The sequence below is a fragment of the Bombus bifarius genome, unplaced genomic scaffold, assembly GCF_011952205.1.
Source record: "Bombus bifarius isolate JDL3187 unplaced genomic scaffold, Bbif_JDL3187 scf7180000007964, whole genome shotgun sequence".
NCBI lineage: Eukaryota > Metazoa > Arthropoda > Insecta > Hymenoptera > Apidae > Bombus > Bombus bifarius.
The window spans coordinates 2,309-21,527 of NW_022884351.1; the positions used below are offsets into that span (position 1 = coordinate 2,309).

General features: G+C 31.9%; 2 protein-coding genes and 1 long non-coding RNA gene across 6 annotated transcripts; 2 read left to right on the forward strand and 1 right to left on the reverse strand.

Moving 5' to 3' along the window:
- Positions 1-4,208: 4,208 nt before the first annotated feature.
- Positions 4,209-6,496, forward strand: LOC117204831. Its single transcript, XR_004487142.1, has 3 exons — positions 4,209-4,336; positions 4,418-4,515; positions 6,433-6,496. It is a non-coding gene; the product is annotated as an uncharacterized LOC117204831 (long non-coding RNA).
- Positions 6,497-9,718: 3,222 nt separating this feature from the next.
- Positions 9,719-11,949, forward strand: LOC117217119 (F-actin-capping protein subunit beta). Of its 2 annotated transcripts, XM_033441801.1 has the most exons (4): positions 9,719-9,876; positions 10,661-10,872; positions 10,992-11,364; positions 11,502-11,949. In XM_033441801.1, the coding sequence occupies exons 1-4, from the start codon at positions 9,874-9,876 to the stop codon at positions 11,733-11,735; spliced, it is 822 nt and encodes a 273-aa protein (XP_033297692.1). In that variant the 5' UTR covers positions 9,719-9,873; the 3' UTR covers positions 11,736-11,949. The 2 variants fall into 2 exon arrangements, with proteins under 2 accessions (XP_033297692.1, XP_033296860.1); XM_033440969.1 differs by lacking the exon at positions 9,719-9,876 and having other exon boundaries at positions 10,574-10,872.
- Positions 11,950-15,556: 3,607 nt separating this feature from the next.
- Positions 15,557-18,824, reverse strand: LOC117204850 (eukaryotic translation initiation factor 5A). 3 transcript variants are annotated; one of them, XM_033444758.1, is made up of 4 exons: positions 18,676-18,824; positions 16,917-17,209; positions 16,343-16,477; positions 15,557-16,076 (listed from the first exon to the last, which is right to left on the reverse strand). In XM_033444758.1, exons 2-4 carry the CDS (start codon positions 17,190-17,192, stop codon positions 16,005-16,007), a joined length of 483 nt encoding a protein of 160 aa, XP_033300649.1. In that variant the 5' UTR covers positions 17,193-17,209; positions 18,676-18,824; the 3' UTR covers positions 15,557-16,004. The 3 variants fall into 3 exon arrangements, with proteins under 3 accessions (XP_033300649.1, XP_033298974.1, XP_033299812.1); XM_033443083.1 differs by having other exon boundaries at positions 18,417-18,759; XM_033443921.1 differs by having other exon boundaries at positions 18,546-18,729.
- Positions 18,825-19,219: the final 395 nt, after the last annotated feature.

Below are 19,219 nucleotides of genomic sequence, written 5' to 3' on the forward strand. Positions count from 1 at the left end.
GCGCCTCTCCGCGGGCATTCTTGCGTACGACCTTTTTCTTCTCTACTATCTTCTTCCTCTTTTCTTCTTCTATCCTCTACACTCCTTATTTTTTTCATTTTTCCTATATACGATCTTCGTCCTTCTTTCCTCTGTTTCTTACTTTCACGCTCTTATAGAAGTCTATCCAGCGGTTCTCTGTTATCTATTTCTTTCTAGTTCCACGGCACGTCCTTGTCGCCGCCCGATCCCTAACCACTTAGACGGTTTCTCCGTCTGACCCATTCCACGCACACTCCACCGCCTCTTTCTCCTTCCGATTCTCATTCCCTGTCGTTTTTCTTGTTACAAGGAGGCCGACGCAAGCGAGCAGCAGCTGAAGAAACGGGCGAGATAATAGGGAAGAAGCCCGGCACCGAAGAGCCCGCGAAATAAAGCGACGATCGTAATCCACCACTGGCTTTTCAATTACCAGAACTGTCTCCCCATTTTCCTGCTAGTTCGTCCCCTCTCCTCGATGCTTCTGCTTGTTCGCTCTCTAAGTTCCAGCTATGTCTTTCTTCCGTCTCTGTCCTCCAAACTTCCCTATCCAACGTTTCACGCAGCGATAAAAATGTTTCCTCATCCCCTTCTTCGCTCTGTGTTCGCAGATAACGCGAAGACACTTTATGGCAAGCTATTCTGTATGCTCCTTATTCCTTTGTCGTTTCCTTCGCCGTTCTTCCCTAGTTTACCATCCCGTTCCAATCTTTTTATCCTTCTTTTCCTCATTCGTTTTAGTTTCTTATTTTTCTCGTCATAAGCAATGTTTTTTATTTCGCCCTGCTCTTCACCCCCTATTTCCTGCTCCGATCGAGCAACGAGAGTACTCTACCGGTCTCCGACACGACGTGTCCTTGAGAAATCTCGTAAAGCACCACTCAGCGTCGCTCCGAAAATCAGCGAAAATCTGGCGTTCTTCTTCCACCCTCGCACCTCGTCAACGTCTCGACGATGGAGCCCGAGTATTCTTCGACGATATATTGCGGTCTCCTGACAATTTCCTATCCGTTCTCTCTCTCTCTCTCTCTCTCAACTCGTGTGCCGGGTGACGTGGAATGTCTCGAGGAGCAAATACGTTTTAGCGATATAGGAATAGCGGCGGAATATTTATTGGAATTTGTATCTCGTTTCGAAAGCGATACGTTTGATGCGATCGATAACGATGATAATTAGATCGGATGTTTACGCGTCTATTGGAGAATTGTTATTACTAGTTCGCGTATTCCAAACGTTTTATAATTAACAGCGTTTTACGACAAAAATTCGTTCGACGGATATATCTCATTATCTTCGTCGTTTTTCGTGTACAGAACAAACACGTGCTTCGAAGTCAGTTGTTTTCGACGATCTCGTCGAAGTTATTATTATCAGTTCGTATGTTTTATGAATCTTATAATTAGCAGTATCGAATCTTTCTCTTATGACAAAAATATCTTCGATAAGTATATTTCATTTTCTTCGTTGCCTTTCGAACATACAACAAACGATTTCCACGTTTTCAAGACAATTTTTTCGACGATTCAATCGAAACTTATTATTATCAGTTCATATATTTCATATATTTCGTAATTGCCACTATCAAATTTGTATCTTGCGACGGAAGTTCTTCTGACAGACAATATATTTCATTTTCTTCGTCGTTTTTCATACACAGAATAAATATTTCCGCGTTCACCAAGTCTCCGGTTCCAAGTCAATTTTTTCAACGATCCAATCGAAACCGTATGTGCAATTCGGCAAGTACCGCGTGCCACGAGAAAGTTAGTTATCGACGAGACAAATTCAATCTGCGAAAAATATCTGCCCCTCCTGCCGGCGATTATAGGCAAGCGCATATCACCGAGTTCTATCGTCGGTTAAGGTCAATTTCCGCGATCCCACGTTCTCCCATGGTCGCCTAATGGAAAAAGAAGGCAATCGTCGCGGTTTCTGTATTCAATAAAAGCGCGCGTATCTATAGAGAAATACGTGTGCTCTCTACCCGTAGTAAAACGGTCGTATACCGCGACCGAAACAGAGGAAAACAAAACGAGAAAGACAGAGAAGATATGAAAAAAGGAATATTGGGAAAAACGGAGATAGCCCGCGGACGCGAAGGAACGGGCGCAACGAAAAACCGGAATACCGGGTCCGATTCGATGCATATTGCGTTTCGGTGGGCGTTTTCGCGATAGCGATATACCGCCGTAAAACCGTCGCTGTCGTGGTTAGAAGTAATTGGCCGCAACGGTAACGTGAATGGGAAGTATGGGAACTGAAGCCGCTTCGAGCTCGGTTCGAACGATAACGATAACAATAATATCGATCACCCGGGGACGGTTTTTGCGGACAAGGGCAAGAGGCACGAGAGGGGTTAGGCGTGCAACAGGGAGAGAGAGAGAGAGAGAGAGAGGAGGGTGAGTTGAGTGGGTGGTGAACTGGGGATAGGCAGAAAGCAAGAGGGAAGAGAGAAAGAGAAAGCGTGTCGAGGGTGGTGGCGAGACACTCGAAGCGCGTTGTTGCATAAAATTGTAAAGCCCCGGACTCGACGGTGGCGGCGTCGCGCCGAGATAGCTGCAAACAGAGGCAAGTTAATTTAAAAATGCAAATTCCACCGCAGGGCTGCTGGCTCCGCCGATGAGGGACGGTTAGTAGAGAGGGGGGAAGAACGAAATGGGTTGGGTGACAGTGAGAGATATATGTTTCAATATAAAATGATTAATTGTTTTATAGCATCGACAAATAAGTTGGGGAACATCCTCTCAAGCTTTTCTTCATTTTTTTTTTTTTTTCTAACCATGGTTTTCAAAACATAGTTTCAAGTAGCTGTTTCTTTATTACTTCTTTCTTATAAACTTTATAATTTGGCACTCGTAATTAGTATCTAATAATATATTGTGCGTACTGTAATTTATAGGCTGCAAATTATAAATATATTTTGGGTATCTACTCAATTATGGTATTATATCCTTCATCACCCATATAATAAATAGCTTCATCTTCATCAAGCTTTGCATGCTATATCACCCAACTTCTTTGTTTCAACATTTAAAGCATATATGTATGTAATTGAGAAAATATATTTACTCTATCAAAATTATACCAATAATGTAGTTCAATTTATATAAATGAATATTATCTCTTTATTATAAATTTCTTCATAATAATGAAGACACATCTAGGAAATAAACAATCACAACACGATAATTATTACCCATAATGTCAAAGATCTATGTATGGCATTGATCAGTGTCAATATACTATACACGTGTACGTGTATATACAGAATTATGCAGAAAATATGAATCTTTACATGTATACAGAAATCAAAATGAATTGTATCATTCGTATATTAGGAATATGAATTTTCTATTTCTTAATACACGTTATACGTGTCCCGTGTACACGTGTCACTTTATTATCCATTCAAAACTTTGACTTTTATTTCTAACCATACATACACACTTAAAACAAAAATTCGGAGACATTTTTAAATAAAACGTTTTTTAAAGTGAAGCATAACACAACGATTAAAATTGTTAGAAAAACAATTTGATATTTTAAAATTTTATAAATATCAGGAATATAAGATACCTTTTAACTATGTATTAGTCGCACACAATAGGATAAATATTATCATGGAATTATATCGCTACTTGATTGTATACGTTAATCATACATAATTTCTAAACTTTATTTATATAATACAGGAGAGATTTCGCAAGATGAAATTCATTATTTTTCTTCATACTATTTATATGTACCTGATTTCTTTCGAATGAAATAAATAACCTCATTCTTTGTTGACAGAAAGACACATTGCAGACAATTATTATTGGCCAAAAAGTATGAAAATTTTTTAAAAATCATATTCAAGAATGAAATAAATATTACGAAGACAATAAAGTAATGTATGCGAAGAAGGAACCGATCGTCACTTAGTTATGGAAAAGAAGATCAGTAAACGATATAAATATTTAAATTCATATAGTAGAACGAACAAAATTTGTTAAAATTGAAATACAATTAATGAGAAAATATATTATATTAAAAAACGTTCTTAATTTTAGGAAAAAGAAAACAAAACACTTGAAACAATTAACAAATTTTCACAATTCAACTCACCCAACTTAAATCATTTCTAAAATCTCGGGTCAAACAATTATCGCGTGCAAAGTGCTGGAAGACACTAACTTCTGAATAACTTCAACTTCTGTGTGCCTTTATTTACATGGTATTCACGTACGCGTAAAAGAAGAGATCGAAGAACGCTGATTGGTTGAATAAAACATCGGTTCTTGATCACTAACTAATGAATATCATTTCTGATGATCAGGTGATACTGTTGTTCAATAAATAGAATTATGTAAGAATATATTCCATATTTGGTGTTTATCTAAGAATTTATTTTATGTAGGTTGGTGTCCATGCCGCCCCCAGTACAGTGCGCGAAAAATTGAAAACAATTATCAGAGTACAAGAGCATAAGAGCAGAATATCATTCTTATTACAGAAGTAAGTGTTTATTACTGTTTACTACCACGAGAATTTTATATACATATGTAGAAAAAGAAGGAGATCAGAGAATGTCGTCATTCACATTGTAAGAAATTGCTAAGTCAATAAAAAGAAAGAAACGTGTACATTAATATATGGAAATGCAATAGTTGTATACATATTGTAGTAAAAGGAACACGTCTATGTACAGGCTATCCCACGCAGCTGGAACAATCTATAATGTTAAAATGATGGAAAATAGAAAACAATTTCATTAGGAAAAATTACACACATGTACTACGTGATTCATCGCTGGAAACCACTTAATTCTTTTTAATGAAATGTTTTTCTATTTGCTGCCGTTTTAACGCTATGGCTTGTTCCAGTTGCATAGAACACCTTGTATACACACATACGTTACATAATATATTATTGTTCAAAAGTACATGGCTCGAATGTAATTTATTTGCAAAACTACAAGAATGATGTTATCTTTATTAGAGCTATTGTATAATATTATGATACGACAAAATATATTTATAAAAATTAATATCAGTAGGTATCAAATATTATACGGCTGTTTTGATTGTCAAACTATAGAAAAGCTGGAGATAAAGAAAAATTGATCGTGCAGAACTTTCAAAAAATCAAAAACGGTACAAAATCGCAGAATGTGGCATGCACATTGTAAACACGATTTTCTCGGTACCGCGTTCTCTGAAATGGCCAACACGACATAAATTATACTTGACCGATTGACTTTAAAAGCATACATTACCAAGCGTATCATATAAATTAGAATAATCAACAGATTGTTTGTTTCATTTCTTTCTTATCTGCGAAAGATCATCTCGCTGAATGACTAAGTGATTTAAGCAACGCGTATCCAGTTCAGAATTTATACAAGTTCGTTGATGAAATACGGTATCATTTCCTGTTAACGAATCAATTAATATCTTCGATTAAAAAAGCTTTAAAAAATACCACTCCATGTCGGAATTTACTGTAAAAGGTGGAAAATACGTTCTTCGTATCGCATTCCACTTCAATAATTAAATAATATGGCGTACACGGTTTATGGGGAATATTTTGATAAAGTTAAAAAGATTCAATTGAGATCTTTTTTCTTAATATCTGAAAATATATTGGGATCATACATTATAAAGCATTTACAACAAACACAATAATTAAACACTTAATATTATACACTATATATAAACTTAATATTTATCAAGATATAATACACAAGCCACGATAAAGAGATCGAACAGTATTTGTTGGTAATATTTAATGAGCCGATATAAATATTCGAAGTTGGACGCGGAAGTTGTAGCTTAAACCGTTTCTTTTCAGCATACAACTTAATATTAACGAGATTAATTTCAACTTAATATCAACAGTTAAATGTTACAAATACAGAAAAGTTACCTGTAGCTTACAGTAATGCAATCGATAGTGTTTTATCAGGAATGAATTATTAATTAAAAAGAATTGTTATATGTATATGTCCTCTTGCCCTGATCCAAATAATGTTGTATTCGATGAATTTGCGTTGAACACACAAAAATTAGGCTTACTTTTACGCCTTTCCCGCCTTTTAAATTCCGACTTGCCACACCATCCGCATCAAATACATGAACAGTGTATTTGCGTGTTTTATCCATGTACGAATCATTTTAACACTAAACTTACCACCACCGGTAAGATTAACCGTGTCCAAACTTTTGTGCACAATTTCCTACATATAACGTTATCACATCGCTGTTTATTTTGACGACTTTTCTTAAAATATGTATACAATAAATTTTTCAGTATTTACTTCTCCTCTCATTTTCTTTTTTTCCAAAAAATATACGTAGCCTCTCCTACCTATCGCGACCGATCAATTTGATCGGTCGAAAAATTTATGATATTTACTTACTTAATTATTTTCAGGCCGCAGAGTTGGATGACATAGTGTACAATTTTATAATTCGAAGAGAGAGTGAGGAAGGGAGAGAGGGAGGGAGGGAGGGAGGGAGGGAGGGAGGGAGGGAGGGAGGGAGAGAGAGAGAGAGAGAGCATCACAGTATAAAAGTTCTAAAGCATTTTCTTTGCGTTATAAGTTACAAGTACAAATTTGAAGAAAGAAGAAGTAAATCCGCAATATTTTGATGTAAATCTTCTATTTCATATTTAATGAATTATTCTGCCGCGAATATTTATCCTAAAAGTGTCCACGCATTGAAAAACTATTATATGAAGTCATCAGAAAAAGATAGATAACATGGACGAGAAGTGTTTGGATATTGATGAACAGAATCTTTCTGAAATTGAAAATAAAATGGAAAAGGATGATGACCTATTTGGCATATCCAACGAATTAGTCTCCAGACACGGATAATGAAGAGAAGAATATCTTGAATAAATGTAAAAGACAAAAGGAAAGGAGATTAACACTGAGATAAGAAAGTGAGCGTGATGTAGAGGACCAACGCATCGAAACTGCTGCTGATGGGACAGTTTCATAAGAGATAGCAGGTGGTTCCAAACCCGGAAGAGCACCAATTCACATAATATCTGTAGGGAATTATCAGGTCCGACAGGATATGCTAAACGAAATGTTATGAAAGGAAAAGTAAAGATTGCATTTTCTCTGATCATAGACTACCATATAATGAAAAATATACGTGCACAGAACGTGCACAGAAGCAGAAGCATTTAGTTGGGGCCTAATTATTTTTTTTTTTTTTTATTTAACTATAATTAAATGCGTTTGTTGCTCTGCTGTATATTCACGGAGCATATAAGGCAAAAGATTTAGGCATCTCATATTTGTGGGATGGCCGTGAACAGAAAGTGAAGTTTACACAGTAGCGTAACGAATATAAATGCAAATAACTGGCCACAATTGACTCGAGTCGTGGTGAACAACGCAATAATCATTGCTTTTTCAACAATCGCCAACGCTGCTACGAATGCATAATTATTGGTAGAATTCACTGTAGTGGTACCGACAGCTTCTTTCGAATACCTTGGAAACCAAGATCGACCGTCGATTATACATATAGAAAAAAATCATCGAAATCGGAGAGAAGGTAGCTTCTTGCAGACTGACGCAATTTTATATTTCAATTATTTTTATAATTCAATATTTCAATTCAATTTATATAAAATGTAATTCTTTTTTATTGCATCAATTAAAGATAACATTTTGTCCAATTTATTCTGTTGACAGAATTATCGCCACAAATATTCATATCGCCAAATTCTTCATCATGGTAGCATGACTTTCCTCCAATAAACCAATGCTTTACTAGATGCCAAGCCACCTCCACGTAGTATGAATACTACCTATAATTGTGCGTCCGTAATAACGTATGCATTCGTATTGTTTGACGGCGGCCCTGCAGCGCTTGGATACAGTAATAACCCAGCACCAAAGTCCAAAATTGTTGCGTTTTTTATTTGTTAGACTGCGAGACTTTTCTGATTACGAAAATATAAGCTTGTATGGTAGAGTTCTTAGCGTTGCGTCGTGCGGTTTCTTTGATAACGAACGAATTGCGATAAACAATGAGTGAAAGGGCAAGCAGGGAAACGTGATGAGGGATCCCTACAGTAGACATCACTGACCTAACATATACCTTATGGAATTCTGAAATAACCGAAATATTACAAATAAAAGATGAGAATTAGATTTGAGTTAGATCATGACATGTATAGCCATTGAATATATCAGACATATCATATTGGAAAATCTAACATTTATAGCCTTCCCGGATCATAAATTTATTATATTTGTTATTTATTTCTAATAAAAACTGGGAAAATGTTCGAAAGATAGTTCCGTTTTCTAGATTTTATTCCAAAATTGTCCATTAATATAATTAATATAAAGCACATAAGAAATACTCAAAGTATTGCTTCTGATGTAGTATGTAGTACATACAATCCGTGGAACCGATTGTGACCTAACGTTAATAACATAGGCGTACATTTATAACCTAGAATTGTCGATATTTCCGGTCAATGTTCTGTGAAAGTAAGACATGCGAACGATGGATGATCACGTATCTTGGAAGATTATTTTCCAGGTTATTTTCTAGGTTTCTATGCCACTGCACAGTTATGTTAAACGTAAATTTGATGAATGTCGCCAATTATGAACGGAAAGTCAATAGAGAGCTAAGAAATTTGCCTGTTGCTGGCTACCTCGCTGCGGCTGGATTAAAAAAACTAACTCAAATCCAATACATATATTGATGATATCATTTTAAATTGAATTATAATAGATATAGATGATTCTTATAGCCTCGCATATACAATTGTGCACGAGGCTTTCATTCGAAGGATCTGTGAAATATCAAAGCTCGCCTAATCCTCGTTTACGTTTACTATCTGATAATACCCATTATTATTGGAATTAAAATCGGAATTCTGTTAGAGTATTTATCAGACATTTATTAGCATTTCTATATGTTAAAATATTACATTACATATTCTCTACTAACGTATGAACGGCCGCAATAAATATGAACTTCAATTTATACTCAACGCCATCTATGTATAAATTAAGAGCGAAATTTAAAATCAACTTGATCTCGGAATTATGATCATTCACTGCAAAAATCTAAGAGAAAAGATTGAAGAAGAAAGATCAGGGATCTTATTAAAAATAGAATTTTCGATTCATTAAATTTATATATATTAGACAAACAGTAGTTCAAGCCAGTTAATCCTGTAATACAAAATTTGCCTTAGTGGAAATATTTTCTATTATAAAAACTAAAAATATATTTCAGCGAAATATAACTTTAATCTTTTGAATTAAAAGACAATTAGTAACAATTTTTTTCATTTAAAATTGTTACTTTGCAGAATGTGTGAAAAGCGTGGCTAGAATGCAGTAAATATTTATTGAAATTGAATAAGTAAGCGATATATACGACACTAATCATTTCTAATGATTAAATAAACTACATATAGTAAATTTTAGTTAATTTCGTCTAGAGAATTCTATGTAGAATTAATTTTATCTAATTCTTCAATTTGCATTCCTGAAAGTGGTAGATGTATGGCATTGTTACTTGAAATTTAATCGAGCGATTACTTAGGAATGAGCAATAATTTCACTAGTAATGTATTGTAAACATTTTATTACTTGTCCTATTGTTATATAACATATGCTCTATAATTTTCACTCACATTATGTTGATAGCATTGAATTGTCTATTGGCCAATCAGCGGTAGTCTTGACACGCCCCTTGAATATTCGTTTTCGGTGACTGAATGCAGGTCAGAGGGTAAACAATTTCAATAAATTTTTCATTGATTTTGTAGTTTTTATTGATTGATGATCTGAGTGACTTTCGCCAAATTCTTCAATCATTTAAAATGGTAAGTTTAATATTTTTAATCTATAATTGTAACATTATATTATTTTATTAATAATGTCAACTAAAATCAGTAATAACACTTTTTAGAGATAGTGTTCGATATAGGAAAGTCTAACTTTATAAAATCTCCCATTCACGATAAAATTTTTGAAAAGGTTTGTTGTAAAAGATGTTTGTGTATTTTTGTGATTGTGATATTCTAAGAAAAATTTTTACCTAACCTAAAATGAAACAAACGTCAAAATGGCGCCACCCAGTGACATACATGAAAATTTTGGTTCTTCGGTCATTTTAAAAAAATTAAAAATATAAATTCATTTATATATTTTTTGTAATGTAGATAATTTTTGGTTAACCCATATAAATGTCTTCTTGATGTAACTCGTACTAATGAATTAATATTGATGTCTCCTAGCATTTCTTTTTTCTGTCTTTTATTGAAATTAGCGAAAGTTAATATGTATCTTATCGCTTATTTATATTGAATTTCATATGGCTTGCCGCCTGCTTATGCTAAATTTGAATTATATTAATTATACTAAATTATATTTACTACTATCACACTTACTACTACGATTTAATTATATTAAATTCTAAGATGAAATTTGTATAAATTAGATTTATTCAAGATGACATTAAATTAGAAATATAGTATAGTTATATTAGACTTAACAGTTTCATTATAAATGTATAAAATTCCATTTATTAAAGATATGATTAGACTTACAAATTCACTGGGTTATAGAATATTTAAAATTAAATCAAACTTAATTTTAATGTTAAAGACGGAACAGCAAATGGATTGTGCTTTGGATTTGATGAGAAGACTGCCACCTCAGCAAATTGAAAAGAATTTGAGTGATTTAATAGATCTAGTGCCATCTCTTTGTGAAGATCTCTTATCCTCTGTTGATCAGCCCTTAAAAATTGCAAAAGATAAAGAATCTGGAAAAGATTATTTACTTTGTGACTATAATAGAGATGGAGATTCCTATAGGTAATTGCGAAAATGTGCTTTGCTCTATTCTGTTATTAATATTGTTATTGTATTTAGTTTTACTAATATTACATTAAGAATAAAGAAATAATATTTTACGTTATAAAATTATGTTGCAGGTCCCCTTGGAGTAATACGTATGATCCTCCACTAGAAGATGGTTCAATGCCATCTGAAAGGCTTAGAAAATTAGAGATAGATGCAAATCATGCATTTGATCAATACAGAGAACTTTACTTTGAAGGTGGAGTTTCTTCTGTCTATCTGTGGGACTTGGATCATGGTTTTGCAGCAGTAATATTGATTAAAAAAGCAGGTGATGGTTCAAAGAAAATTAAAGGTTGTTGGGATTCAATTCATGTAGTGGAAGTTCAAGAAAAATCCAGTGGAAGGATTGCACATTATAAATTAACTTCCACTGCAATGCTTTGGTTACAAACTAATAAACATGGCTCTGGAACAATGAATCTTGGTGGAAGTCTTACAAGACAGGTTTGTTTCTAATTAATTTCTAATTATAATTAAAAAAAAAAGAGAAGAGATCTTTATATGTATTAATTATTTTCTGTACGACATTCAACGAGTATATCACAATTATGTGAAGTTATTTCCTAACACATTTTTTTTAGGTTGAACAAGATGCCCAAATAAGTGAGAGTTCTCCACATATTGCTAATATTGGTCGCATGGTTGAAGATATGGAAAATAAAATTCGAAATACCTTAAATGAAATTTATTTTGGAAAAACGAAAGATATTGTAAATGGTTTAAGGTCTGTTCAATCTTTAGCTGATCAACGACAACAAGCTGCCCTCCGACAGGATCTCGCGGCCGCGTTGCAAAGGAGAAATGCCAATAATTGATCTTCCGAGGAAGATCAACTTTCCATCGATTTTGAGGAGTGTCAATAAAAAAGGAAGAAATAAAAGAGAAATCGTAAATGATGAAATTAAGATTCGAATTGTTACAGTTACTGTAACGTGAATTTTGGACAGTTTCCTGTGATATGCAGGGTGCAACGGTAAAGATGAATTTTTCCTGAAGTATTAAAGAATAAATAATTGAATATCAATTATTGATTATGTCGAGATTCTGAATAAAATATTAAGAGACATTACGAGAGTGTCCGGGTTTACATATATATATATATATATATATATATATATATATATATATATATATATAGAGAGAGAGAGAGAGAGAGAGAGAGAGAGAATATGTTTAAAGGTATGTAACACCCTAAGTTAATAATAAATGTTTAAGCCTCGAAGTAATTGATTTACGATAATTCTCGTAGAGTACATATTTATGTTTAAAGCTTTTCGTTTTTAAATACAACAAATTTATATACTTAGATTTTACCACTTTGTGCAATCTTTCTTGTATTGTTTACTACTCATTGAGATATATATGTATTAAGCATTAATTTATAAAGCATTGTTATGATGTTCCTCTACGTTTTCATAGTGTTATGTATTGTTTATTAATTTTATAAATTGCTATATTTCTCGTTATGTCCACCAGAATTTGATCTATGCAAACGTACGGAACTTTCATAATAATGTCATTTTACACATTTTTTAAATAAAATTATTCACCGTCTGGTTAGCGAACAATGTCTAATGTATGTAGGCATAAGTTATAAAACATCTTTTACACTTGTACAGACGTATCTCATTTTTACAATGAATAAATTAAAAAAAAAAAATGCAGTCATAGTACATACAAGATACATTTTCGTTACTGTGTTACATATCTTTGACATGTTTTTCATGTTTATGCGTGTATGTTGTGTGTATGCTGTACTCGTGTAAATCCGAGTCAAATATACATTTATACGTATATATTATATATATATACGTATATATAAATATATATACGTATAAATATATATATATGTAAATGTATTTTGTATGTATACGTATATATACATATATAATGGCACTCGTAATGTTTTCTTAATCATTAATAATTATTAATAATACGAGATATAAGAGTATTAATGTTTGAAAATGTAGGAATATTAAAGAGAATATTTGCGAATAAACTTCTAACAAGTTGTTCACTAATTTCCTGCCTAAGTACTCAATATTAGTAAATAAGTTTCAAATTGCATTAAATTTAAATTTGAAAAAAATATTTTCAAGTTGATTCATAGTTTCCAATAGCATAATTAAGTCTTTAATAGATTTTAACAGATTTTAATTAAACTTGACTAAAAATATTATGCAAATTTTATGGAATACTTTTTGTAAGTAAAAGAAACTGTTTATTTAATATAATTGAGTTTAATTTTTTATAATCACTAATATTGTTAGTTCCTGCATTGATATTTTGAATATGATATCAGTAGACTTATGATAAGTAAAAAATTTTAGATAATATGAATGAAATTGAAAAGGACAAAATGACAAGAATTTCAATTTAGTTGTTTTCGATAATTTTAATTAACTTAAATGAATGTAATATCATGTCAGTTAATAAAAAATAAAAAAATAGCAAAATCATTAAGACTCGAAGTTTCAGTAACGTGCTATTATAAGAACAACAAAATATCATCGAAGGTTGACACAATAGCACCGACGGCTTTTTTATCATTTATTTATCCATTTATCTTCCATTGATTTCCGCCGTATAAACAAATGCTCGTTGGTATCCATTTACTTATATACTTTACGTCTGTGTTTTTTGTTTTGAATTTCGTAATAGTGTACTTTCGTATATACTTGTATATTTTCATATACTTCACCACTGTGTGTACTTGTATATGTGTATTCGTGTGTATACGTTGTTTGCCTATATACGCCAATGCTGGTTATATTATTTTTTGAAAATATCTATATAGCGTCTGTGTGTGTTAAGGTTTTACTGTATTATGATTTAATACTTTGCACATTAATTTAATGCGTGTGCAATAGAATTAAAGAATAATATTTCAAGAATATATTTTATAACTGAAGTAATTACATTTGATATATCAATAATTATACCACTTGAAATGAGTTTCATTAATTGTTTAGATCCTATTTATTGCTACATAAATACTAGTAACTATTGACAAACTATATAATTGGTAATTTTAATTAAGTATAATTGAGATTTCTTTATACTAAAAATATTCTCAAAAACAATATTCTCGAAATATCATTTCACATCCGTGCTTATAGAGTAAATGATTGATTTTAATTTGTTTGGTGCCTGAAAATTATTTTTAGTACAAATTGTTAAAATTTAACGGAACGACCAGCAGTGGTGTATTATTAATTAAACCGAATATCGAGAAGCAGAAAAAAACGATTTCCGTCTCTCGTGGTTGAAATACGACCGGTGAGGCCGATTGATTCGTTTTTTCTTCCTTTTCTTCAGTTTCTTTTTATCGATTAAATTCATTTATCTAGGTAGTCTTAATCTTAAATTAGTCTGCTTAGATTACAGTAGCTTAGTTGTTTCTTATCATTCATCTTTTATATTTTTTTTATAGTTTTTTATGTTTTCATAGATGGTACGGTCTGATTTGAAATTGAGCTTCTGATGTAACTTAGGCAGTTACATTTTAACTCAAACTTCAAGTCAGAAATCAAAATTGAGTGATAAACTTAAAATTTCAGAATTCAAGTTTGAAGTTATCTTTGAAATTACATGTACGGAGTCTGAAGTTCAAATTGAATTCCAAAATTTCGTGTTCGAGTTTAAGAGTTCAATATTCACCGAGTTTGAAGTTTCGATTCTAATCTCAGAATATCAAAGTTCTGAAAATTGTTAAATATAAAAACGGTCCTCCTACAATACGAGTTCTAAATAAAAACTACAACTTTTACAGGAAATTAATAAAGATCCATCAGATCTATGCAGAAAATTAAGTTTTACTATTTTGAATATGTTCCTGTAATTAAAAATGCAAAGTTATGGTTTAAATTTCAAGCAAGAAATATAAGTTTCAGCCCTTTGTACGAGTTTGAAAAATACATTGTAGTGATTTTTATAAATTCGAAACTAGGAATATATTTTTTTAAAATCTAAAGAAATTTGGAATACAAATTTTAATCAAACAAGAAGTATAAAATTAAAAACCTTCAAGAATAAGTTACTGTCAGGTAAGGTTCTTAGACAAACAACAGATATTAAGCATTTCTAGTAAGACATCAATTTTTGTTAACAATGCTTTAGTAGCATAGAATACTAATAAAAATTAGACAGGATCATATTTATATAAAAAAAAAGTTCGAAACTAAAACAAGATATTAATTTTAAATTAAGCTGGATGCTATAAAACATATAATTTTAATAAAAAAAGATGTAATGAACTTGAATGAAGGAGAGAGAAAAAGACAATTCCAAGCAAATATAGGATGTATTATAGAGGAATTAAAATTCTAATGTAATTGGAATTCTATATATTCCTATAGAATTGCAGTTTGAGTATAACAGAAAATTTTTAAAATCGAACTTGCAAAGGAATTGAAACTTCAATTAAAGTATACAGAGAAAAGGGGTTAGTGTAAGGAAACAAGATTTTTAGATGATTAGAACTTTAGAAATATTGGGCTTTCAATAAAATCATAAGTTCGGATAAAATTATATGTTACCGCTGAGAGATGTAATTGAAATTCCAATAGAGATAAAATTCTAATCATGTTCAAATTTTAGAAATCACAAATCAAGGCAAAATAGTCCTCTTTCAAAATTTCCCAATGTCAAAACTGCCTTTTAATCTCAACAGTTTAAGCCACCAAAACATTCATTTTTCCCAAGGTCTAAGCTGATACTGTTTCTTGGTTTATTCTCTTTTTATTTGTTTTTTTATTTTTTTTTTTTGTTTTTGCAATTATTTCATTATTTGTAATCCTCTCCTCCCTCACACTTACACGCTCACGCACATTGTTTTTCTCTTCCTTTCAGTTTTTAAATTACATGTTTGCTTCTTTCCTTTCCCACGTTATTTCTTTCCCCTTCGTTTTATTCTTTTCCCAAGTGCCCCCACTCTCTTTTCCTCTCTATTTGTTGTTGGTAGTAGTTCTTATGTTAACCATTGATCATCTTGTATTGTATCTTAGGTTTCTCTTAATAATATATTAACTGTGTGTGTTTTGTTTATTTCTTTAATGTGATGGTGGAGTCTGGACTGAACACAATTATTTATCGATGGCAGTGTTAGTTTTAATGGCAATCACAACTTCTTCACCACATGCCTTCAGTACAGTGCACTGAAAAAATAAAATATTATTTTTCCGCATCTTTCTGTTAATACAAATGTATTGCAAAGAAAATAAGTAGAAACAGAATGATATTGTTTATAATACAAGATAATTTTGCACATTAGTCAAGCAAACAAGAAACTTGTACAGAAATTTGTGCAAATTGCAAAATATAGATGCTATAATAAAGAATAAGCATAAACTTTATTGATATTTAAATAAAATATTTTATAATTAATCTTTATTAATCTTTTCTGTAATAGAACGATACTCACAAGAAGCTCTTTCCCAGCCTCGTGATCAGCACGTAACTGAGTACCCAGTTCGCCATCAGGAATTTTTAAATCTTCACGGAGTTCACCATTATCAGCCATCAGGCATAAGTAGCCATCGTCAGATATGTCTGCTAGCTGTAACATAAAGACATACGATTTATTTATCTTTTTCCATAATCCTTCCCCTCCAGGTCAGGATGGACTTCCAGTTACATTTCTCTTTGTTTTGCACTTGTGATCTAAATAAGAACATATATCTTATTTATGTAAGAAAAACTTGACAAAGGAAATTGATACAGCACAATTTAATTAAAAATAACGATTAGTATTTTATATTTATAATTTCTTTCATAATTAGAAAATTTTTATGTTATTACAATGTTATTAACCTTATTATCACAATATCATTATTATTATTATACAATATTTTCTATATCATTTTATAGAATTTGTCAATAAATAACTGTTTTAACAAATAAATACTACAGAAATAATACTTTAATATAAACAATATGCATGAGAAACATTATTATAATGTAGAGTAATTTTATAAAATTACTTTTAAATAATTTACCTGATAATCTTCCCGCTTAACAAATGGCACATCCATATTGTGCGTAGATGGACAAATGTCCTCATATTTTTTTGAAGTAAAAATGTCAATGCCTACAAGATGTACTTTGGCATGGCCATGTTTTCCTGTTTTAGAAGTTGACATTTCTACAATTTTGCACGGCCGAGATTTCAGCATGACAAACCCGTTTTTACGCAGAGCTGAACACTGCATCGGGTATGTTACAGAAGCACCAGAGTCTCCAGTCTCAAAGTGAGTATCCTCTATGTCTGCCATCCTTAGTTTCTGTTATTCTGAAATAAATTGAAACAGATCAAGAATTACATATTTTTACATATTTTATGTCTCAAAGATTTAATATATCATATATAATTAACATTGAATTCGTGCATATGGGATATAAAATATTTTTACATATAACATATACATTAGAAAAATAAATTATAAGAATCTAATATTGTTTTTTAATAAAAATGGTAAAGTTCAATATTATGTTTGTAAAAGGAATCAATAACCTAATTAATTTTTTATGGAAGGTATAGAACTGTTTTATAAGTTACAATGTAATGCTAAGATATGGCATTAAAATTTATAAGAAAACTAAGAAATTAGAACACTTTCTAAACTGCTTTTTTTTTCTTTTCCTTTTTTTTTTTTTTAACTTTAGCAAATAAAACATTCTATTAATATTATTAATATTATTGAATTTTATAACTATATTTAAAGGCATCATATCGTTAGAGCTTCATGACTATTATAATTCCTACAAAATCACCATATGGTATGTAACTTATCGCTAAAAATGAAATTCCTAGTAAGAAGTTAATAAAAATCGTTTAAGTTGTTATTTCAAATGCAAATGAAACGTACAATACAAACATAAGTCGAATACGAAAACTGTTACAAAATACAATGCTATATGATGTAGTAATCTATTATATTTTGTAAAACATTAGAAGTACATCAATATTATTATACAAAAAATGCAACATGAATATAAAAAACAAAACTATACCATCTTTCACAATATGTTTTGAAATGTGATACTTCAAATGTGTGCTACAACTTTACTCTTTTAATATTAAAAAAGATATTGGCACGTTTAACATACAACTTGGCTGCACTTCAAATTATAAACAACAGATTCAGCAACGTAAGTAACAAAAATTGCTTAAAACAGTGAGGAACATGTTTCATTGTATGGAACGAAATATTTAAAATTGTAAAAAAGCCGAGTGTTTTCGAGATATTACAAATAATAACAAAAAAATGAGAAATAATAGTAACATTAAGTACGATGTTCAATGCCTGAAAATGTTTGCAGAATAAACGTGAAACGCAAAAAGTATTGAAAAGCTACCGTGATAGTGAACAGAACGAAAAATGAACACGTTGTGCAAGTACAATCTAACCAAAGATTCCAACCCGGCTGACAGTTCTCCAATTATTGAAACCTCTCTATGAAAAATGAAGCGGAAAGCCTCGCGAAAGTCAAATTACCTTCGGGGACGAGTTTACTACGGTTTTTTGACCGATTTCCTTAAGAAGATGGCGCGAAAAGGATTGCGTGCGGTTCGTTGCCGAAATTGCCGACTCTCGGAAAACGTTCAAGAAATGACGGATACGTACTAGCCTCGAATACTGGCGTTCTTTGTTCTTGGGATTTTTCAGTAGCACGTTTTGCAAACTTGTTCGAGTGATCACAAGCCGACCAGCTAGACTCAGCGTGAAAAAAGGAGAACAGACTGGAGATACTCACATGTGATCAAAATGGACACTCTAACCAGAAGAGTTGGCTGCGCTTGCGCGAACCGCTAATCGGCGACAGGGGGCCACTCGGATAGATCCACGGATTCCGGCTGGGAGTGTTTGTGGGGGTAGAGTTAGATGAGAAATATCGTGCCAGTTGGAAATTTGTGGCGGCCCGTCGACCAGCTTGGCTCATAGGCCACAGGCGACGCCACCTTACGAACGACGAAAACGCCACAAAACCAAGACGGCCGAGGAAGCAAGCGTTAATCCCGCGACCTCTATTTTATCGCACACTAACCACGGTCGTGGCAGTCGCAAGTTGGTAGAATCTATTATATACTTTGGATGATTTGAAATTTAAAATGAAGGTTTTTTAGGAGTATTAAATTTTCAAAGCTTAAAGGGACTGATAGATTTTTTTTATAAACGCGATAAATTTATATATTTAAGCTAGAATATACACTTTGAAATAATATGTTGTACTGATTATTAAATTGGAAAGTATGTAGTATCACTTAAAAACACAAGGTTGATCCTCTAGATACACTAAT